The sequence below is a fragment of the Sapajus apella genome, unplaced genomic scaffold, assembly GCF_009761245.1.
Source record: "Sapajus apella isolate SASKATOON/1434 unplaced genomic scaffold, GSC_monkey_1.0 scaffold23, whole genome shotgun sequence".
NCBI classification, from domain to species: domain Eukaryota; kingdom Metazoa; phylum Chordata; class Mammalia; order Primates; family Cebidae; genus Sapajus; species Sapajus apella.
This window is the reverse complement of record NW_022436963.1, coordinates 9,846,039-9,869,869: the sequence shown is the minus strand read 5'-3', so window position 1 is coordinate 9,869,869 and position 23,831 is coordinate 9,846,039. Positions and strand designations below refer to the sequence as shown.

The following is a 23,831-nucleotide window of genomic DNA, read 5'->3' as shown; positions in this document are numbered from 1 at the left end:
GGTCCTTCATTCACTGCAGTTTGTTTCTTCTCTTCAGAAATAATCTTAACTTTGATAACAAAATACATTTGTGAGTTACCACAAAACATGAGCATAAAGGGCTAAAGAGTCACTTTGTCCCTGTGCTTAGCACAAAACTGAAATAATGGTCATAGAACTGTGGGCAATTAAGAAAAATCTGTAATCTTCAACATAAATTCCATTTTTAAAAATGTGAAAAACTGTATGTTCACTGTTCAAACATGCACTCTTTTAGTCAAATTAATAATTCCATCCATCCTTGCTTCAGTGACACAACAGAGTTCCTATAAACTGCAACCTAAGGTCCCACTGTGTCCTCTCAAATCAAACACAAATATGCTATAGGCAGTTTTTAGACAAGAAATATGATTCCCCCCCTTAGGTAATAATAATCAATAAATACAAACTTAACTTTCATATTTCATTTTTTATTAGTTTTTTTTTTTTTCTGGTAGACAGTACACTTGAGAATTATACTGCACCAGGCATAAAGAGTAAGATTTCTACCACAGGGAACTTTTGTATTCAGAATTCAATATAAATATTTCTAGTCAGACATTTCCATGGCTACAGATATTTGGTTCCTTGATTTTATATGCATAGAAAGAAACAGTTGTCATAACTGTAAAAAGCAGTACTTAATAAGTACTTTTAAATGATTGGAACAGTTTTCCTTTAATATTACAATACTACTTATTGGTTTGGAAACTAGGTCACCCTACATGATCTTTTGATTTTTCTCAAAGGCATCATGAGTACTCTACTTATTCTTTCATTCTTGTATGTTTAGCCTTCTAGTTGAGTTAGGGACCATTTTATCAGAAATCATTTTAGCACTGTAATAAAAAAAGCTCTGTTAAGGGTAGATTATATACCATAATGATTTTCAGACTTCTTTTTATAAAAAAGGTATCTGGAGACTCTGAACAGGCACATGCATACTCAGGGGGAAGGGAAGAAAACACGGAGGAGTCTGCCAAAGCACAAAACTTCCTTCTGGTCCTCACTGCCTTCAAATAAATACAAATATTTAAAATTTAAAAAAAAAAACTCCCCCCGTTGTTAAAAAAAAAAAAAATCCATATCTTCCATTTCCTGGAGAGTCTATTTCCAGGAACCTGTGGCAGGGTCAGAGATCAGTCATCTGTCTTCCGGGCTAGCCTACAGAAAGTCCAGTTGTGCTCCACTGTGTTTTCATTGGCCCGCTCACTCATGTGATGCACCCGGGTGTTTCGGATCGTGAAACCTTGTTTTGTAATGTATTCCATCAGGTGGACCCTAAGAGAAACTTCCTGGTGGTAATCACAGGGTCCAAAAGTAAAGGAAACCTGGCAGTCTCTGGTGTCCATCATGTGCTTATTCCACTTGGTAAAATAATTTGAGATGCCTTCTAGTAAGGAATGGACCTTGGTGGTGATGGTTAGTTGGGTTATGATGACAGCCACTGGGTTGGAGTACTTAGAAAGCTTCCGAGTACTAGACAGCTCCACAACTTCCTCAAAAGTATCCATGGGATACAAAGGCTTAGGATCATTGAGACACTGAATCAAGGGCTCAATCTGGTAAAAATCTGCTTCTTTCCGAAGCAGATCAAATTCCTTAAAATCCAACGGTAAGGTCAACTCTGAAGTTCTTAAGAAGTTGAGGACATATCGGAAAAGAGGTCCATCTCGATCAATAAAGTAATTTCCTTGAGGGTCTCGAGCTGTGGGGAAGTCCCCCCCAAACATAGCTCCAAGCATGGAATCCGGGTAACGTGTCAATGTGGTGAGAGACGTTGTATACAAGTGTCCACCTACATTTAACGTGACTGGGTCAGTCATCTGAAATTTTTAAAGAAATGATCAGTCATCCGAAATTTTTAAATACTAACTTTGACAATTTAAGAAAATAAGTGAGGCCAGGCACGGTGGCTCACACCTGTAATCCCAGCACTCTGGGAGGCTAAGGCGGGCAGATCACGAGGTCAAGAGATCGAGACCATCCTGGCCAACATGATGAAACTCTGTCTCTACTGAAAATACAAAAAATTAGCTGGGGGTGGTAGCGTATGCCTGTAGACCCAGCTACTCAGGAGGCTGAGGCAGGAGAATCACTTGAACCTGGGAGGCGGAGGATGCAGTGAGCCAAGGTTGCGCCACTGCAAACTCTAGCCTGGCGACATAGCAAGACTCTGTCTCAAAAAATAAATAAGTGGTACTGAGCAAAGCCCAAGGTTTTTTCAGGCTATAATGTATTTAATAATCCTCTAATGCAAAATGACTTTACTTCCAGCAATAAACCCACCCAGATGAAGAGATCTGACATTTGCTTTCAATAAAAAAAAATAAAATAAAGGATAAATTCAATTCTTTGAAGACTTACTCTAAGAATACAGGGCATGACTTTCAGAGTCACATCATTTCAGGCCCATTATCTATAGAGTTTTCAGGTCAGAATATATTGTGGGAAGGAAAAAGCCAAATTAAAATACACTTATTTTTTTCTGATTTTTTTTTAAAGGCTTGCATTCTTCTGAATTTAATTTAACATAAGATAGAATTAAAATGATCTAATAATATAGACATTTACTTTCAATATTTCTTTGGGTCCCCCCCAAACAAAAGAAACAAACTATGAAATTTGTTTTTAAAATAAAAATTTGGGCCAGGTGCAGCAGCTCACGCCTATAATCCTAGTACTTTAGGAGGCCAAGGTAGGCAGATAGCCTGAACTCAGGAGTTCAAGACCAGCCTCGACAACATGGCAAAACCCCGTCTCTATTAAAAATACAAAAAAAAAATTAGCTGGGCATGGTGGTACATGAGTAGTCCTAGCTACTTGGGAGGCTGAGATATGAGAATCACTTGAACCCGGGAGGCGGAGGCTGCAGTGAGCCAAGATCACACCACTTCATTTCGGCCTGGGTAACACAGAGAGACTCTGTCTCAAAAAAAATAATAATAAATTAATTAAATTAAGAATTGTGCAGACCTAATCTTGGTAACTTTTTCATGGAAGTGATAGTTTCAAATACTAAGTTAAAACAGACAGTTAAGTCAATACAACCTAGCCACAAAAGCATCACATAACCAAAGGCTAACAGCAGCCATAAAATTTCATAATCTGATAGTGTATTCACTTTTGTAACATTAATGTTGCAATCTGCCCTTTAATTTTTGAGAAGCAAGCTTCTCTTAAAAAACAAACCTTCAGTTTTAGAAATATTATTTAAGAAAAAGGCTGTGGTTCATGCCTGTAATCCCAGCACTTTGGGAGGCCAAGGTGGGTGGATCACAAGGTCAGGAGTTCGAAACCAGTCTGGCCAATATGGCGAAACCACGTCTCTACTAAAGCTACAAAAATTAGCTGGGCATGGTGGCGCACCCCTGTAGTCCCAGCTACTCAGGAGGCTGAGGCAGAAGAATTGCTTGAACCCAGGAGGCAGAGGTTGCAGTGAGCCAACACTGTGCCGCTATATTCCAGCCTATCTCAGAAATAAGAAAAAAAATAGACCAGGTGTGGTGGTTCACACCTATAATCCCAGCCCTTTGGGAGGCCATGGAGGGTAGATCACTTGAGCCCAGGAGTTCCTGACCAGCCTGGGCAATATGACAAAACCCTGTCTCTACAAAAAATACAAACTATGAGCTATGCATGGTGGTGAACACCTGTAGTCTCAGCTACTTGGGAGACTGAGGTGGGACAATCACCTGAGCTTGTAAAGTGAAGAGCTGAGATAGCATCACTGCGCTCCAGCCTCAGCAAAAGAACAAGACCCTGTCAAAAAAAAAAAAGAGAGAAAGAGAGAGAGAGAGAGAGAGAGGGAGACAGAAAGGACTTCAAGTACTAGGCAAGTAAAATATACTTTACATCAAAGGAATAGAAAAATAGGGAAACATATGCACACACACAAAAAATGCAAGTGGGAAAGGAGGCACTCCCAAACCACAACAAAATATCCTCCATATCATTATTCACTAGATCCTTTTGTAGTCACCATTCATGAAGCGTTTTCAGAGGAACATACTTTAAAAAATAAAAAATCACGTTATCTCTCCAGTGATTATAAAAAGTATTTGGAGAATCAATTTTGAGTTTGCTTCCATTAAAACACCAAAGAAAGGCGGGAAGATGGTTTGAGGTCAGGAGTTCAAGACCAGCCTGGCCAAAATGGTGAAACCCCATCTCTACTGAAAATACAAAAATTAGCTGGATGTGGTGGCACACGCTGGTAATCCCAGCTACTCGAGAGGCTGAGGCAGGAGAATCACTTGCACTTGGGAGGAGGTTGCAGTGAGCCAAGATCACGCCACTGCACCTCAGGCTGGGCAACATAGTGAAACTCCACATAAAAAATTTTTTTTAATTTTTAAAAACACCACACAAGGCCGGGCGTGGTGGCTCACGCCTATAATCTCAGCACTTTGGGAGGCTGAGGCGAGTGGATCATGAGGTCGGGAGATCAAGACCATTTTCCCAACATAGTGAAACCCCATCTCTACTAAAAAATACAAAAATTAGCCAGGTGTGGTGGCACACACCTGTAGTCCCAGCTATGTGGGAGGCTGAGCCAGGAGAATTGCTTGAACCCAGGAGGCTGAGACTGTAGTGAGCCGAGACTGCCCCACTGAACTCCAGGCTGGGCGACACAGCAAGACTCCTGTCTTAAAAAAAAAAAAAAAAAAAAAAACACCCCACACAAGACAAAAATGCCCCCAAAATACATCTAAACTAAGTAAAAGGGGGTAGAGAGGTTACACAAATTCACAATTTTCTTTTAAGATATACCTAAAAATACATAAGGGTAAAAAGACACAGAAAAATAATTCCCCAGCCTTTAAAATACATCTCCAAGAACGACTCACCATATAGCCCCAGTCTCCATTATCCATCTGCTCCAGTGCTGCGTCTTCAGGAGCCCAGGTTTCAGGAAAGCTTCAAGAGGAGAAAAACAGACATATGATAGCACATATGACTATGAAAATAGAGAAGAAAGGTTTTTTCTACCCAACAGAGGAGGCCAAACACCAGAAAAACTACTCATCTTTGCTCAGCTGAAACCTACTACAGGGCAAAGATCTGGGAAAGAAAGCATTCCCTTAGGGCCTTCTACGTGTCCTGTATTCTTACCACAGAGAACCCATCTGGTACTAACAGACTGAAGATTTTCAGAGAAACAACTATCCTGTACTTAAGAGAAGGAGGAAGAGTCTAGGAAGTAATCCAGTCATTCAAACTCTACCTCTCTTCTTGGAAAATCAATTTGTAGAATTTATATAAGAGAACATTATGATTAACTCTACAAGCTTATCCTGGTACAAACCTACAATGGTCCTCACCAAAAGGTCATTTAAGAAAAAGGGAGAAGGGGAAACCTCTTTTCATCAGCATTTCAGCTATATAAGCCAATCATCTGAGTAAAAGCTTCAAAGTCATAAACCTCCCAGGATACCAGCATCCCTTTCCAAGAGAAATACATCAGAATGGTGTACTATAATATTAAGAAATATGATGTTTTTAAATAATGATGTATTTCTCTTTATACAATAATTAAAACAAATAGATAGCAATTTAAATGCCAAACTGTTAAGAACACAATTTGGGGCAAAAAGAGCCTTATCAATATAGATGAGAGTGAAGCAGCCAGCACTCACGGAGAGCCAGCCTTAAGACACTGAGAAATGCTCAGATACTAATGATGCCAATGTGAATTTATTTTTACCTACAATTCAAAAGCACTTAAACAAACAGTTTCCCAGCTACTGAACTGCCTTAGTCAATTCCCTCTCACACACTTCAATCCCAAATCAACCTGCAAAGCAAACTGCAGAACAAATTTCAAAAGCTCTGGCAAGAGATGGTAAGAAACATGGACTTATCGGTATTCATCCAGGAAAAGCACTGTTTTTTTTTTTTATGTGGTCCTTGGACAGATCCACTTTTCCCACTTTTAGAGGAATCTGGCACAGAATTCCCAGAACAAGCCCTGGCTACAGAAGATCACAAAGGCTCTTCTCAAAAGGTCACTCAGGCATGTAGAGAACATTTGCATAGCACAGCATGGGCTAAAATCAGAGCCTGAAGCATCTATTTCTCTACCTTGCAAATTCTTCAAAGCACACAAACTAAAATGTGGACCAGGCTCTGGGCAGTCAGTTTTTATTCTTTACACTGAGCAGTTGGATATAGATAGGCCTCCACATGCTATAGGGTGAGAAATGGAACAAATGTCAAATTCAAGATTGTTATGGCAGTCTTTCATTCCTCTGACTTGCTTCACAAATAGTATCCGAAGTAAACAGAACCAAGAAATGGGCTTTGCCAATTTGTCTTGCCAGGATCTGATTCAGTTACTGATAACAACAGATTAGTAACTGAGCAATTTAAAAAGCCACTCATCCAAAAGTTCTGGTAAGATGCTCATCTTTGGCATTTTCTCATCATCCAAATCATTCATTCCTGACAGCCTCAATAACAATTCATTCAGCCAGCAATTATTGTGGGTCACCTCTGGGGTAGAGGGCGTGCCTATGTGCAACATGGATACACGGAAATAGGAAAAGTACAGTCTTTGCCCTCATGGGGCTTTCCATCTATAATGGAAGGCAACATGCAATGACTGAAGTACAGAACAGAATTCAAAGTGCCATATAACAGATGGACCAGCAGAGGCCCATGAGAGGGGAAAAGCAAGATTCCAAATGGGAAAATGGAGGACTTGTGAGAAGAGCTCACTCAGTTGAATCCTTGAAAGAAAATCTGGACAACCTGAGAAGGGATTCTAGAATGAAGAAACAATTTAATAGACAGGAGTATGAAAGACTTTTTTTCCCCTACAACATTCCTGACACCAGTAGGCGAGCATGGATTACTATCCTCATCTTAGAGATGCAAAACAGAGAAACAGGGCAGATTAAGTGACTAGCTGGGCGTCACAGCTGGGAAGTAACTCGATAAGAACTTGCATGTTCAGACTCTTAGTCTAGATTTTTCCACATATCCCCTCCTAGGGTAGAAATTGAAAGAACAGAATCTAAGAGACAAGAAACTGAAAAAGATTAAACTCTCTAATAGCCATCTATTAACCCTATCCACCCAGTAGGGTTTTAGTTACAAATTTTACAGTAACAGCCTAACTAAACAGACACATGGGTTTGTAAAAATTCTCCTGAGCCCCGCCCCCCACAAAAAAGACAGGAACCCATTCAATTAATGTGAATAATGGCTGCCGTCCTCTGTCTGCAGTGACATCAAGAACTCCAATCCAGGGCCGGGCGCGGTGGCTCACGCCTGAATCCCAGCACTTGGGAGGCCAAGGCCGGTGGATCACGAGGTCAGGAGTTCAAGATGAGCCTAACCAACATGAAGAAACTCCGTCTCTATTAAAAATACAAAAATTAGCCGGGTGTGGTGGCATGCACCTGTAGTCCCAACTACTCAGGAGGTTGAGGCAGAAGAATCACTTGGGAGGTGGAGGTTGTAGTGAGCAGAGGTTGTAGTGAGCCGAGATTGCACCACCCAAGCTGGGTGACAGAGCAAGACTCTGTCTCAAAAAGAACTCCAATCCATGAATATCCAAATGATTAAATGAGAAACAGAAGACCAAAGACAAGAAAAAAAGCATACATCAATGTTACAGCTGTTAATGAAAAGTCTGTCTACTATTAATCTTTTTTTTTCTTTTTTACTGCTAAATAAAAACAAGGTAACTTCTTGAGCAGTTATTAAAAAAAATAAATAAAAAGAAGGCCGGGCGCGGTGGCTCAAGCCTATAATCCCAGCACTTTGGGAGGCCGAGGCGGGTGGATCACGAGGTCAAGAGATCGAGACCATCCTGGTCAACATGGTGAAACCCCGTCTCTACTAAAAAAAAATACAAAAAATTAGCTGGGCATGGTGGCGCGTGCCTGTAATCCCAGCTACTCAGGGGGCTGGGGCAGGAGAATTGCCTGAACCCAGGAGGCGGAGGTTGCGGTGAGCCGAGATCGTGCCATTGCACTCCAGCCTGGGTAACAAGAGCGAAACTCCGTCTCAAAAAAAATAAAAATAAAAATAAAAATAAATAAAAAAGAAAGAAAATTAGATGATGTCCCTGAATCTGGTCCACAGCAAAAGCAAAAGTTCTGGTACAAAGATGTAATGAAACCTCACGCTTAATAAATCAGAAAAGCAATTATGGGAATCTATAGCCCACATTTCTTAAAAAGTACCCAAAAGCCTTTCTCTACTTGTATATAGGATACATCAAAATAAACTGAAGCAAAGTCACTATTAGTCATTTCCAATAACAATGACTAAACTGTCTAAAGAAATCAAATTGTTCATTAAAGAGTTCAAAGGGCAAAAACAGTATTGATTAAATTTTATCTCTACCTGCTTCTAAATATCTTCTGTAGAGATACTTAGATACAGCAAGAGACAAATTTTTAAAAAGGCACAAAGAATTCCTTGTTATTCAATAGCTGGATAATAATTAGCTCCTGAATTCTGAATTGATGATCATTAGGAACATCTCTGAAACGATGCAGATGAATGAAATATAACATAATCCCAAAGATTTCCAGAATGGTTTCAATCTCTTCTACTAAATCATTTTCCAGAGCTGCTAACAATTAGAAAATGATTCATTTGCTTTTCATCTTCTCTCCCTTCTGGCACAGTCTCCAGTGGAGGGCTTAATGAGAAGTTAAATGACCACAAGATAGGCAGCAGAAGGAAGATCTTGAAATGGGCATCAAATAGGCCTGTTTTACTGAAGGCAAAGAAATATCTAATATTTCAGAAAATCTGCCAGAAATGGTAACAAATGAAAAATGAAAAAAGCCTTTCCTTTACAGTGACTTTCCTTACTAAAACTAGTGATGGTTTTGAAAGACAGCAAATGCAACCAAGCACAAACAGCTATAAAGTTCAAAGACGTCTCTGACTCTGTAAAATCAGTTCACCTGAAACGATTTAGCCTTTGATGCAAATAAAATTCTTGTGGAAACACCACCGACCATTCCCCAAAGAATATAAAGCGGTGCTGAAAATTCACCCATGTTTAAGCTTCAAAAGTTATTGTGACTAATGTATAAATTCTGACAGTGTCATGTTAGCAGGTAATTAAGCTTAAGAAAACACACACTGAAGAATTTATAGAAGCCTTAAAAGAAAGTATTACTTTTCTAAAGTAGCATATCTGAAGAATACATAATTCAATAAGTTAATAGCTTACAAAGTAACCTAAGAACGCTTAAATGCAATTCTCCTTACCACTGTAGAACTGCAATTACAGGCTTAATGGTTATGATGAACTAACTTAACAAAAATATTCTGAGTTTATCATTTCTGCTATAGGCTAAGAATTCTCCAGGGCAAAAGTCCTAATCCTATATGACAACTTATATGTTGCAATATAAACCTCCAAACTTCAATGAATAATAAAAACTTCCAACTACTACCTTCCCAGAGTTTCCAGGCAGCCCTTTAAAATGCTTTTCTACTGAAACCTTTTTGTGTCTGGCATTCAGAAAAGACTCAATAAACTCCCTCTTTCTATACTTACCTTCAAAATTGCCTTTGTACTGAGTTTTGCTCTTCGCAAAATGTGAGAGTTTGAAAGTGAAATACTTTTTATAGTAACTAGTTCAGTGACATCTAAAGGAGCCTTTGGGGTTAACATTCACACACAGGCCAGCACAAGTAGCCAGGCATACAAGGATAATGTGATTACGGTATTAGATTATTCTTAACCATACGACTGCAGGAAAAGTAATCATTTTCTCTTTCTCCCCTCTCAACCATGTGGTCTAGAAGAGAGGAGCTATAGGTTGAAAAGTGACCTAATATTAAAAAAAAAAAACTGTCATAGATAGTCACAAAATCATAACACTCCTCTTAACTCTCAGTTTCCACAAGAAAAAACAGGATAATACCACCTTCTCAAAAGTAATTACACCATTTAGGCACAAAAGAAAGGCAAAAATTGGCCTCTAAGAGTAATACATCAATACAAAGAAGGGAACAGTTCCCTGGGAGGTCCTGTGGTCGAATTCTGCTCCATTACTGATTATGAGACACTGAGAAAATCACTCTTCATGCCCAACTTCTTCTTTGGGGAAATGGAGAAAATAAGTGAAATCATGAATAAAAAACCATCTGCAAATTGGTCAGTATTAAATAAATATGAAAACACTAGTGGCAGCTGCATAAACAAAATTTCTATGCTAACATGAGAAACTTGAGTGTGAACACAAGTAATTTAGAGCACTGGCCTGGAGACGGCAAATATGGAGGAGGCAGCCGCTTAATTTGCTTCAAATCTCCCTAGGTGCTCCTTTTCCCAGAGCTCCAGAAGGGAGAAGTACATACAGGTAAAGAGGAGTGCCTAGCTTTTCCAGAGATCACCAGACATCTGAGCTCTTGATCTCAGAAGGAACTTCTTTAAAGCATGACTCAGGATTATCTCCAAAGTAAAGCTGAATCCAAGTAAATACATGTACTCCATTTTAAATGGACCCCAAATATCAAAATCCAAACACACTGAAGGATTCATAAGGGTTCACCGAGAGTCCTTTAAGTAGTGATACTTGGGTTAAAATATGATTTATGAAAATTCAAATCACAAAACTTAGGAATAGCATCCATGACTACCCTGACCACTTAGATATCCTTCATATCTAAGGCAAAGCACAAAATCAAGTATCAGTATGGACTGATGGTTTTCAGCCAAAGAGAAAATTCTCACAACCTACCAACCCTGCTGACAAAAACATTTTCCTTTTCCTAGCTACAAATTTGTTCATTTGAAAACATCTCAATCTTGGGCTCAGGACTGTGTCACATGCTGTCCCCAAGCTTCTTTCCTATCCCAGGATGATTCAAGTAATAGGGCATTTGTGACAGCGAAAAAAAAACATGCCAGGGGGATATGGAGAGATACTCGGGCTACTCCAAATCTGCTTAGCCGAGCCGGGTCACCCCAGGCCACTTTGCCACCCAAACCTCCTTTATCACAAAGTCCTAAAATTGGATCCATCAACTTGTTCTAGAACTGGTATACTTGAACAGAAACATGATAACTTCAGCAGAATATCCAAACAGGATCTCTGTCACGTTTCATTTCCCCGTCCCACCCCCAGACACAGCCTCCACCACTGTCAGCCCAGCAGGTGCTGCAGGGGCTCCCCATTACCACGGTCATTTATCACATCTGACATCAAGCATTAAAAATGCCACCACACACACAAATCTAAGCATAAAGAACTCAGCTGCAATCTGAGTGTCTCTTCAGGGCAGAAAATCCCACAGGCAGGGTTTTGAGCCCTGCCTCACGCTTTAAACTAGGGCAATTGGTGGCTAATAAGCGCCATCTCCCAAAATCAATCATTTTGGAGCACACCCCGAATGTCCCCGTCTGGGCTGCGCTTCGCGGCTGCCCCGCCAGCAAAGCCCCCGCAACCCGACCCCGCCAGGGGTAGGGCGGGCGATGCTCCGGGCCCGGACGAGGGGCGCGCCGAAATCGCGCGTCCCCGCCGGGAGGGCCCCGGAACCCCCGCCCAGGCCCGACCGCGGGCACCTCCGCCGCGGGCTCGTGCCAGCCCCTGGACGCGCGGTCCCCTCAGCGCGGCCCCGCCGCCGCCCGGTTCCAGGCTTCCCCTGCCAGATCCTCCTCAGCCCCGCTCCCCTGGCCGCTCGGCTCAGGCATCTCCGGAAACCCGGCCCTCCCAAGCCCCGGCCCCGCAAGCCCAGCGCCAGCCCCACTCACTGCGCGGCGGCGGCGGCCAGGCCGGGAGCTGCCCGCGGCCGGAGAGCGCGAGCGCGGGGACGAGCGAGCCCGCGCCCGGCGACGGCGGTGGCTGCGGCGGCAGAGGGGACGACTGAGCCCGCGCCCGGAGTTGCGGCTCCAGCTGCCCGGCGCGGGCGGCGCCTTCCCAGCAGAGCCGCGGCGCCACGAGCGCGGGCGCCCCCTAACGGCGGCACGGGCGGGAAGCCAAAGGGACCGGCGGCCTGAGGAACTCAGCGAGCGCACCCGGAGCGGCGCGGTTAAGACCACACCAGCGCAGCCCCAAAGCCCCGCCCCGAAGCCCCAGTCCGGTCCCCTAGGCTCCGCCCCTAAACCCCGCCCCTACGTCCAGCCTCCGCCCACAGCCTGGGGTCCGCCCAGCCCCAGGTCCACTGCGTCCTCGGGGCTGGTGTCTGCACAGCTGATTCTCCTCAATCATTTCACGAACTTGTATGGGGCCCCACTATATCTCAGGCCTGGGGGTTTAGGAGATACAGCGCCCACCAAGAAGGAGGCGGGTCCTAATGGAAGGACAAGACAGACAAGACTCAAGGAAACAGCTAGTAGACAAAATAATGACAGGTTATGATCATAAGTGTAGGAAGGGGAGTGATTAGAGGACTTAGATGGAGCAGAAGGGAAGGGGGCCCCTGCTTCAAACGCAGTGGCCAAGGAAGACCTGGACCCGGACCTGCGGCCAGAGCCCCTCCTGCCTGCCCTGCATTGAGGAGACCACCCTGCGATGAGGGCTGTGAGGAAGCCTCCGAGGCCACCCATCCGGCTTGGAGGGCAGAACAGCAAAGAGCAGCTGGGCCCAGAGGCTCAGCAATATGGGCAGTCAAGTGGAGAGGAGGGCAGAGCCACCTGAGCAGACAAAAAGACTCGTGCAAAGGCTCCGGGGCCTAGAGGAGCTCCGCGCTGGACGAGGCTGGCAACAGTATTGTCCCCACTTCACCAGGAAGGAGGCCAAGGCTGCAGAGGATGGGCAGCTCCTAAGGCCTCAGGGCTCATTGGTCTCCATGCGTCCGTTTGTTCCAAGTCCCATTCGCTTCCTGCTAGCCAGGTCACTGTCCCCTTCCGGTGAAGCCAATTCCCTGATGGTGGGTTTGCTGTTTCCGCTTCTCCACCAGAATAACCACTGGCCTTAGAAACTCAGTTGGGTTTCACATCTGCATGTGTGTGAGCTGGCTCTGGGGCTGAAATTGTATCAGCATCATCATCACAGCTATATTTGATACTTGATTTTTCTCCAAAAGCTCAAATTGATAGGTTAAATAAATGACATATGCTTCATCAACATAACTGAGTGCTACATTATCAACTTCACAAAGACTAGGTGAGAATACAGGGAAATGTGTGTGAAAAGGATCAGTACACAAACTAGTATACCTGAAGTAATCCTGATTTTATTTTATTTGTATTTATTTATTTTTTTTTTTTTTTGAGATGGAGTTTCGCTCTTGTTACCCAGGCTGGAGTGCAATGGCGCGATCTCGGCTCACCGCAACCTCCGCCTCCTGGGTTCAGGCAATTCTCCTGCCTCAACCTCCTGAGTAGCTGGGATTACAGGCACGCGCCACCATGCCCAGCTAATTTTTTGTATTTTTAGTAGAGACGGGGTTTCACCGTGTTGACCAGGATGGTCTCGATCTCTTGACCTCGTGATCCACCCGCCTCGGCCTCCCAAAGTGCTGGGATTACAGGCGTGAGCCACCACGCCCGGCCTGATTTTATTTTTTAACACATAAATGTACACAGACAAAAATTTTGAAGGAAATACATCAAACCATCGATCATCATGTTCAAGATAATAGTATGGGAATGTTAATGACATTGCTTCTTAGTGTTCTTCCGAATTTTCATGAATATTGAATTTATAATCAGAACACATGAATATTGAATTTATAATCAGAAAAGTACAATGAGTTTTGGTTTGTTTTTTTTCTTTTATCTTTTTTTTTTTGCACCCCACCCCACCCCACTGCACTCTAGGTTTTGTTGGTTTTTTGTTTGTTTGTTTGTTTAAATAGGAGGACAATGCCAAAATTACCCAATACTCAGATCTCCAGAATTTGGTGCCACTGAAAATCCAGAATTGTCTCTGACTTACTGAGTGTCCTTGAAAGAGTCATTTCCCCTCTCAGGGCTTCTATCCACCAAATAAAAACTGATGGATTAATTCTGTTGGTGTTTTTGTCAGACTTAGTCTTTCCTGTCTCACCATTTTTAGAACTATTGTTAACTGTACTTTCAGATTTTTATTTTATAATTGCCAGATGGCTATTGAAATGCAGTTGGTTTTTATGTCATCTTATAGCCAGCAAAATTGAACTCTTTTTCAGTTCTATTAAGTTTGTAGGTTCTCTTGAATTCGCTGTGCAAATAATCAGAGTCTGTAAGTCATGACAGTGCGGTCTCTTCCTGTCCTTTTCTTCCTTTTTCTTGCTGCACTGTGGTGACTAAATTCTCCCACACAATGTTGAAGAGCAGTGATGGTATGGCCACTCCTAACCTGGTTTTGACTGCTTCTAACATATCACTGTTAACTGTAGTGTTCGTTGTGGATTTTTTGATAGACAGTCTTTACGAGGGTTAGGAAGCACTATTCTTCTTTACTATGAATGGGTGCTGAATTTTATCAATGTGAGATTCCCCCCATTGCAATGTAATGAATTACATGGATCGTATTATATTAAATTAAATAAGATATATTATTATATCTTATGATATTAAGCCATCCATGTATTCCCAGGATAAACTCGCCTTGATGATATATTTTTAAGTCAATATATTTTTATTCAAGGAATTTCACACATCATGATGTATTACTTTTTCAATATACTGCTAGATTCCATTTGCTAATATTTTATTTAGGGTCTTCGTGTCCATATGAATGACTGAGATACGCTATTATTTTCCATTCTTATTCTTTCTTCATCTGGCTTTGCTATCAAAGTTCCATGAGCCTCATGACATACCTGAGGGTCCATTCACTAGATTGGGATTTTCTGTAGTTTGCATGTTCTATAGGCGTCTCCTGCAAACCATCTGGATCTGTTGGTTTCGGGGATTGGGGGTGGAAAGGGTTTACATTGGAAGCTGTTTCTGTCCAACACCATCCCCTCTTCTCCATGTGCCCCACTCCATGGACCGGCTCAGCCACCTCCATCAATTCCATTACTGTGTCTGAGCTGAAGGCTTCCAAACCCGTGACTCCAGCCCAGCGCTTTCTCCTGAATCCAGAGCTACAGATCTCACCTATTCTATAGCCCCAACTCTGTGCAAGGCACTGTGCCAGGTGCTTTTACCCTCTGTATCAGTTACCTTTTGCCCCATACTGCTCAGGGTTGCAAGCCTGCAAGGGAACGCTGGCTTCTGGCTTACAGCTGCCCCTAGCCCTCTGCACCTTTCTTTTCCAGGTGGCCACCAAGTATCCAGGCTCCTGTGGTAAACAGACAGATCCTGGTCTGCCCTAGGCTAGGCTGGCCTGGAGGGGGCTGTTTATTATCAGAGCTACACCTGTTACAGGAAGGAACCAAGCCCAGTACAGTGCTGGGAGAGCAAAGGGGGACCAGCAATTGACAAAACTGATCCATAGGAATGAAGCCTGGAGTTCTGAGTCCCCTCCCTCTCTCCCTCCTTCCTCTGCCAACTCTCACTGCCTAGTGGACCTCACCTCCTGCTTGTCAGGAAAATCTTTCTCCTTCGGTGGGAGCTCCCTGGACCCCTCCTTCTTCTGTAGCTCCTCTTGGACTTACAGAGATGCTCCTCTTGCTTTACCCCGGACACTTATGCCCAAGTTTCTGTCCAACACCTTCCCCTCCTCTCCATGTGCCCCTCTCCATGGACCGGCTCAGCCACTTCCATCAATTCCATTACTGTGTCTGAGCCAAAGGCTTCCAAACCCGTGACTCCAGGCTAGCCCTCTCTCCTGAATCCAGAGCTATAGATCTCACCTATTCTATAGCCCCAACTCTGTGCAAGGCTTTTACCCTCTGTATCAGTTACCCTTTGCCACATAACAAATAGTCCCAAATGGTGGGGTCTTAAACTTCCAAGTTCTATCCCCTCAGTTTCTGTGGGTCAGGAACTTGGAAGCAGCTCAGGGTCTGACAGGAGCTTGCAGTCCCGATGGCAGTAGGGGCTGAGGTCATCTGAAGCCTGGGGACTTCGCTCCCAAACTCACTCACGTGGCGTTCAGCACAAGGCATTCATTCCTCATCCTGAGAGTCTCTCCTGCCAACATGGCAGCTGACATCCCCTAGAGCAAGTGACCAAGAGAGAGCAAGGTAGAAGCCACAATGTCGTTTATAACCCAGCCTCAAAAGCAACACACATGTTATTATGGTCCCACAGATCAACCATACTACCGTGTGGGAGGGCACCACAAGGCAGGAACCAGGAGGCTGCGGCTACACCCTCATGACAGCTCTGGGGGCAGAATACCCCCCTACCATGGGCCAGATAAGAACGGGAAGGCACAGAGAGGTGAAGTTATTGATCCAGGCTACATGGCTACGGGTGGGAGGAGAGAGTGGAACGGGGCTCTGCCGGCTTCCCCCCGTTTCCTCCTCCCACAGCCCATCGACCCCGGGTCCACCACCAGCCTCCTCACCCTCAGCATGTACAAACCTGAACTCTCCACACCACCCCCAAACCTCCCAAGTCCCCAGCTCAGCTCGGCAAATGGCGCCTCCGTCCTCCCATCTGCCCAGACCAGAAGCTTTGAGTCATGCCTGCTCCTCCCTCCCCCTCACTTCCCAGTGCCAGAGAGCCCAGCCCTGCCAAGTCTTCCCCCTCAGTGCAGCCTGGATCCATCTCTCCTTCTCCCTCTTCATCTCCAACACCATCAAGCGAGACCAAGCCACCAACGTGTCCATCCCGGGCACCTGCAGCAGCCCCTCCTCCTGGCGTTCCCCATTCCCTCTGCCCCTACACTGCCCATCCGTCCTCCTCTCTCCAGCACGAGTCAGCTCTAAGAACACAAAGCTGTGTGTCACCCTCCTGCTTTACACTCCTTCTGTGGCACCCACTGCCTTCAGGATCCAGTTCAAACTCACTCCAGTGTGGTCTGGCCCCTGCCCACTGGTCCTTCCCTCTCCCCTCTTCTCACATTCTGGGCGCCACCTCTCTGGCCACATTTCAGGTCCTGGGACCCACTGCTCATCTTTTCACTTCAAGGCCTTCCATGTGCTGTTCCCTTGACCTAGATCTCTCTTTCCCCACCCCTTAGCATGCCTGTCTCCTCCTCCTCAGCATGTTGTCACCTCATCAGGGAGGTCTTCCCTGACCTCCCAGCAAGGCTGAGTCCCCTAGCTATAACCTCCACAGTGCCTGTCTTTCCCTCTCTCCACCTCCCTGCTTCTCAGCTGGACTGTGAGCTGCCTGAGGGCAGAGGCTGTGTCCCACTGGCTCATAACTGCACCCTAGAACTTCACCTGGTACCCAGCACTTGGCACATACTCAACAGCTATGTGACAGTTCGGTGCGTTCTCTGCACGGCCTCCTGCCCCCTTCCGCTCCATACTCCAGCACCTGGACAATGTTCCTTTCCTTAGATGAATTACAGGATCTCTGACCTCCAGATGTTCACTCATGCTGTTCCCTCTCAGCCATGCCCTTCCCTTTCTTCCCCTGATTCACTCAGCTAACTCTTGTTTATTCGTCAGCAACTTGGTTTGCCAGATTTAGCAAATGAAAATACAGGAGGCTCTGTTACATTTGAATTTCAAATAAGCAATGAATAAATATTTAGTACAAGTATGTCCCAAATATTGCATTAGATGCAAGCATCCAGTATTTTCTCTATCAGGAACCAGCACCACTCCCCTCTCCTTTGAGAGGTCTTCCTGGCCTCCACCTCTACTTTAGGTCTGCTCACCTCCCCAACCCAGGGGTCCCAAACCGCCCCCTCTGGCCCCTGCTGACCACATAAACACTCCCTCTATTTTAAAATAGTCCATACCAGCTGGACTGTGATCTCCTGATACAGAAAACTGTATCTCAGACTTCATTCAGAATCTCTCTTCACCTGGGACAACCTTGACCTTCAGGAGGTGGTCAGTCAGGTTTAGAAAGAAGATAAAAGAAACAGCAATGAAGAGAAAAAAGTAAACAGGATGGAAAAAAGAACTACGAAGCGAAACACCGCCTGAGAAGCAAGAGCAGGCTGGAGCTCTTGACTGACTGCTTGCAACGTGGAGCTCCCCTTCCATCTCCCTCCACGCCCTGCCTTGCCTCTGTCAGGTAGAGCCCTTCTTCCCCCAGCTCCAGCCTCTGGGAACTTTCAGATTATTCTGGAGCAGGAATGCAAAAAGAAGCCAGTCTGTGTCCCTTTAGAAGGTTTTCCAAAACAACCTCTTGAGCTTTAAAATGGGAGGCCCTAGGCAAGAGAAGTGGCTCACACCTGTAAGCCCAGTACTTTGGGAGGCCAAGGTGGGAGAATGGATTACTTGAGTCTGTGAGTTCGAGACCAGCCTGAGCAACATACTGATCCCCCCATCCCTATAAAAAAAAAAAAAAAAAAAATTAGCAGGGCATAGTGATGTGCGCCTATAGTCCCGGCTACTTAGGAGGATGAGGTGGGAGGACTGTTTGAGGCAGACGATGCTGCAGTGAGCTGTGCCAATGCATTCCAGCCTGGGAGACAGAGCAAGACCCCATCTCAAAAAATAAAATAATTAATTAACCAATTCATTCAGCAAAATAAAATGGGAGGCCCTGTGAGGGGGCGAGGTGGGAGTTCATGCTTCAGCCCCAGACAGAGGAGAGCTGTGAGGGTGCACCGGGCAGGGAGGCATCCCCAAAGCAGGGTGCTGCTCAACTGCTATTGGAGTCCAAGCAGGTGACCTGGGGGCCAAACCTGCACTCAGCCCACACATGGCCATTCACATTACCTCCCTCAAGCGCTGACATGCTGGGGGTGCTCCCTAGGAACTGCAGGCGGTGAGGAACCCTAATGCAGTGAGCCCACATCTCTGCTGATCTCCTTCCAACTACCCATTGTAGCATATTCTGAGTAGTCAAAGCTGGCCAGTGGGGAAATGCACTCCACTTAGCCTCTCTTGGTGGTGGGCTCTGTCTCGTGTGTGTGTGTGTGTATGTGTGTGTGTGTGTACGCATGCGCGTGTGTGTGCACGTGTGTGTGTGTGCATGCGTGTGTCCCTTGTCCCACCGGTTTCACCAGCTGTGGTTTTCTCAGAACTTGTACACGGCCTTTCTCAGCTTTTTACTCACCGGATGCATCAACTGGGAAATAAATTCCTAAACAGCCCCCTCGCACTCCCTGTCCCTGGGAACTGGCCCCAGTCCCTCTCCAGACTTGCCTCAGCTTCCAGGACACCCTCTGGCACAAGCGACCCTTGCAGCCGGCAGTTTCCAATGCCTCCTCCACGTCCAGCCATGAAGACGCTTTGGCAAGTTTGATGAGAGTGTTTTTCCTTTTTTTAATAAGGTTTCTAATTGCCTGTTATTTCCAACCTTCTCTTTAATCAGCTTCCAAAACTCTGCTGGGAGCTACAGAACCAGGGAAGGGAATCTGGTTCTCACCAGTGTCAGGAGAGAGGCCCTGTGGTTGTCTTTGGATGTCACCATCCTCTTCACCATTATGACTCTGTAATTATAGACAACGGATCTTAAAGGAGCCCAGGAATCAGAAGCTCTGGCTCCTGTCTTCAGCCCCAGGACTGCCTCAGCATGCCACCTCTGAAAAGTTTACTGGCTTTGAGACCCCTTTTATGTCAAATGAGAATAAAGCTGCCCAGCTGTAGCATCACCGGCTGGTGTGAAAAAGGCTCATAAAACAACTCCAGATTCTGAAGTCTCACCCTTTCAATTCTATGCCCCCAAACACTTGTCAGTAACACGTTTCAGGCCTTGGTTTGTCCTCTCGCTCGGTTCCTTATCCAAGCCGTTTCCTCTGCATGTGTTTAGCTGTTTAGCCAGAGCGTAGTCACTTGTAAAGCCTCGATCCTGCCTTTTCTGTCCATCCCTCCCAAGCTAGGTGTCTCCAGGTCCTGGGGCCTCTCCTTCCACACTTTTCTCCTGCCTGGATGCCTACCCTCAACTCAACCCAATGAGGGGGCACCAACCCACTACCCCCCACCTCAAATAGATTGCCTTGTCAAGGAGTTCTGCGTGACTCTGTCTGAAATATGGTTATGATGGGGATCAGGACATGCTCCCCCAAATTATGGCAACTTGGTATACTGGATATTTTTAAGCTGAAAGAATTTGAGAAAGAGCAGGTGCAGGAAGGACTCTTTGACCTTCCCCTGAAACTAGTCATAAGCCTTTCTTTAGTTCCTTATGAAGTCCCCCACATCACACAAAACTTATATAAATGTGTAAGTTTTTCTCTTGTTAATCTTTTGCTACAGAAAGAAAAAGGGTTTTTTCCTCCATATAGTTACCTTTATAGAGCTCCTATGTTGTATATAATATGCAATTAATAATATTTGTAAACCTCCATAAAACAAGGTCTGTGAATGTTCTAGGAGCTTCTGAAATGAAAGTATGATTACAAGGCAAGAACACTGTTTTAACCCTATTAAAATGCCCCTAGGGCAGGCTGCGGTGGTGCGTGCCTGTAGTCCCAGCTACAGCCCAGCCCAGGCTGAGGTGGGAGGATCGCTTGAGCCCAGGAGTTCTGGGCTGTAGTGCACTGTGCCGATCGGGTGTCCACACTAAGTTGGGCATCAATACGGTGACCTCCCGGGAGCAGGGTCTAACAGGTTGCCTACGGAGGGGTGAACTGGTCCAGGTCGGAAATGGAGCAGGTCAAAACTCCCGTGCTGATCAGTAGTGGGATCACGCCTGTGAATAGCCACTGCTCTCCAGCCTGGGCAACATAAGAGACCCCATCTATTAAAAAAAAATATGCCCCTAGGGTTTTGAGGCGGTGCGGGGCTGGGGGGCTCAACACCTCAAAGGCTAACAATGGATCCATTGTCATCTCAGCAAAAAAAATAAAATAAAATAAAGAGAGAGACAGAGCATCATGTTGAGCAGTAACTATAGCAACTGCATGAAGAGCCATGTTTTGGGATTCAGAATTGCCTTACACATGTCACTCATTTCCTGTTACTGACATCAGGTCCCAAGATGACTGGGTGGGACCCCAGCTTGCTCTCTGGCTCTGTCTCTTACTAGCAACCAGAGCTAGGACCCATTCAAAAGCCTCTCAGCTCCAGTTTCCTCAACCGTCAAATGGAATAAACAACTCCTTTGCAGGGTTGTTATGACTCTAAAACGAAACAATTAAAATATGAAAAATTCTGATAATGCAGTGCCTGGCATGAAGTCAGCACACAATAAATTGGTAGCTCTTATTATAATAACTAATTGCTGTACTGCTGATTTGAAGAGATAAATATAGAAGTGAAACCCTGGCAGGCAGCAGGAGAACTGGGCTGAGAGAGAAGGGACGTTTTGAGACTGATGATTTGATTGTTCCAACAAGACTTCTTAAAACATCCATTTATTTTGGTTACAAGTTGAATATTGTCCACCTTGATAATTGCTATGAATAATTAAGGAACAATGACTTCCACTGACGTTCTTATAGCACTTGTGTGAATAATTAAATAGATCTTTTTATAACCCTTTCTGAATTAAGACATGCAAAACCTAAACTAACATTGTAAAACTAAGTTGCCAGACTGATGTAATTATACAAAGCAATAAACAGGAAAGTAATAACTTTAAATATCATTAAATACTTAAGTAACAACTGGGAACAAACAGTATCCCCATTTTGACTGAATTTTTTTTTTTAAGTTTAATTTTGTTACTGGGGAATAACATCCACATAGAAATATGCACAAAGCAAAAACAGTTTAATGAATTTTCACAAAGTAAACATACCCTTGTAACCAACATGCAGATAAAGACACAGAGCAGCGCCAGTACTCCAGGAGCCCCTCATATCCCTTCCTGGCTAATCTTTCCTTTTCTTTATTTTTTTCTTTCTCCTCTTCCTCCTTCTTCCTCTTTGAGATATAATTTGCAAGCCATAAAATCTATTCATTGTAAATAAACAGTTTGGTGATTTTTTTCTAAATTTATGCAGTTGTGCAACCATCACCACCATTCACCTGTTTGTTTGTTTGTTGAGACAGAGTTTTGCTCTTGTTGCCCATGTTGGAATGCAATGGCCTGATCTTGGCTTACTGCAACCTCTCCCTCCTGGGTTCAAGCAATTCTCCTGCCTCAGCCTCCTGAGTAGTTGGGATTACAAGCACCCACCAGCATGCCCAGCAAATTTTTGTATTTTTAGTAGAGACAGGGCTTCACCATCTTGGCCAGGCTGGTCTCGAACTCCTGACCTCAGGTGATCCACCCGCCTCAGCCTCCCAAAGTGCTGGAATGACAGGCACGAGTCACCATGCCAGACTACCGTCCAGCTTTAGAATCTTTCCTTTGCTCCAAAAAGTTCTCTTGTTCAAAGTCAGTCCCTTTTGATAGTCAATCCTTACTCCCATCCTCAGCCCCAGACAACCATTGATCTGTTTTCTGTCCCTAGAGTTTTGCCTTTACTAAAATTTTTAAATAAGTGGAAGCATACAATAGGAGACAAACATTAATAGTCTTTTGTGTTATAACTAGTTTTTTAATCATAAAATATATAAATATGAACATTGCCAGATTAGAGTCTTCCAAGTGTGACACATGAAACAACTTTAAGTCCTCAACAAAATACTAGCAAACAGAATTCAACAATGCATGAAAAAGATTATTCGCCATAATCAAGTGGGATTCACCCCAGGGATGCAAGGATGGTTTAGCATATGCAAATCAATAAACATGATACATACATCATCAGAATCAAGGACAAAAACCATATTAGCATTTCTATAGACACTGAAAAAAACCGACAAAAGTCAATATCCCCTCATGATAAAATCCCTCAACAAATTGGGTATGGAAGGAATATACCTCAACACAATAAAGAGACTATATGACAAGCCTACAGCTATTATAATACTGAACAGGGAAAAATTAAAAGCTTTCCACTAAGATCTGGAAAAAGACAAGGATGCCCACTTTCACCACTTTTATTCAACATAATACTAGAAGTCCTAACATAGCAATTAAGCAAGAGAAATACATCAAGGACATTTAAATTGAAAAGGAAAAAGTCAAATAACCCTTGTTTGCAAATAACATGATCTTATATTTACAAAAGTCTAAAGACTCCACCAAAAAACCCTTAGAACTGATCAATGAATTTAATAAAGTTGCAGAATACAAATTCAACATACAAAAATCTCTAGCATTTCTATATGCTAACAGTGATCAATCTGAAAAAGAAATCAAGAAAGCAATTTTATTTATAATAGCTACAAAGAAAATAAAATACCTAGGAATAAATTTAACCAAAGAAGTGGAGCCAGGCATGGAAGCTCATGCCTATAGTCACAGCACTTTGGGAGGCAAAGGTGGGCAGATCACTTGTGTCTCTAGGAGTTTGAGACCAGCCTCGGCAGCGTGGTGAAACCCCATCTCTACAAAAAGTACAAAAAATTAGCCAGGCATGGTGGCATGCACCTGAAGTCCCAGCTACTCGGAAGGCTGAGGTAGGAGGATCACCTGTGCCCAGGAAGTCAAGGCTGCAGTAAGTCATGATCATGCCACTGCACTCCAGCCTGGGTGCTAGAATGAGACCCTGTCTCCAAGAAAAGGAAGATCTGTACAAAGAAAACTATATAACAGTGATGAAAGAAATTTAAGAGGACACAAAAAATGGAAAGATATCCCATGTTGACGAATTGGAAACATTAATATTATTAAAATGTCTATACTCCCCAAAGTGATCTACAGATTCAATGCAATATCTATTAAAATAACAATGACATTCTTCACAGAATTAAAAAAAAGAATCCTAGGCCAGGCGCGGTGGCTCACTCCTGTAATCCTACAACTTTGGGAGGCCGAGGTGGATGGATCACCTGAGTTCAGGAGTTCAAATCCAGCCTGGCCAACATGATGAAACCCCATCTCTCCTAAAAATATAAAAAATTAGCTGGGCATGGTGGCACGTGCCTGTAGTCCCAGCTACTTG

At 44.1% G+C, this 23,831-nt stretch overlaps 1 protein-coding gene across 3 annotated transcripts in view; it reads right to left on the bottom strand.

The window, feature by feature from the left end:
• Window positions 1-428: 428 nt before the first annotated feature.
• KCTD6 (potassium channel tetramerization domain containing 6) overlaps window positions 429-23,831 on the bottom strand; it is a 36,656-nt gene continuing 13,253 nt past the window's right edge. Inside the window, exons 1-3 of one of the 3 annotated variants that reach the window (XM_032290298.1) lie at window positions 11,753-11,901; window positions 4,869-4,938; window positions 429-1,844 (exon numbers count right to left, since the gene is read on the bottom strand). In XM_032290298.1, the coding sequence (XP_032146189.1) occupies window positions 1,158-1,844; window positions 4,869-4,895 (714 nt within the window). In that variant the 5' untranslated portion in view covers window positions 4,896-4,938; window positions 11,753-11,901 and the 3' untranslated portion in view covers window positions 429-1,157. Of the gene's footprint in view, window positions 1,845-4,868; window positions 4,939-9,550; window positions 11,481-11,752; window positions 11,902-23,831 lie in introns of those variants that run through there. The other 2 variants (XM_032290299.1, XM_032290297.1) reach the window with 2 other exon arrangements.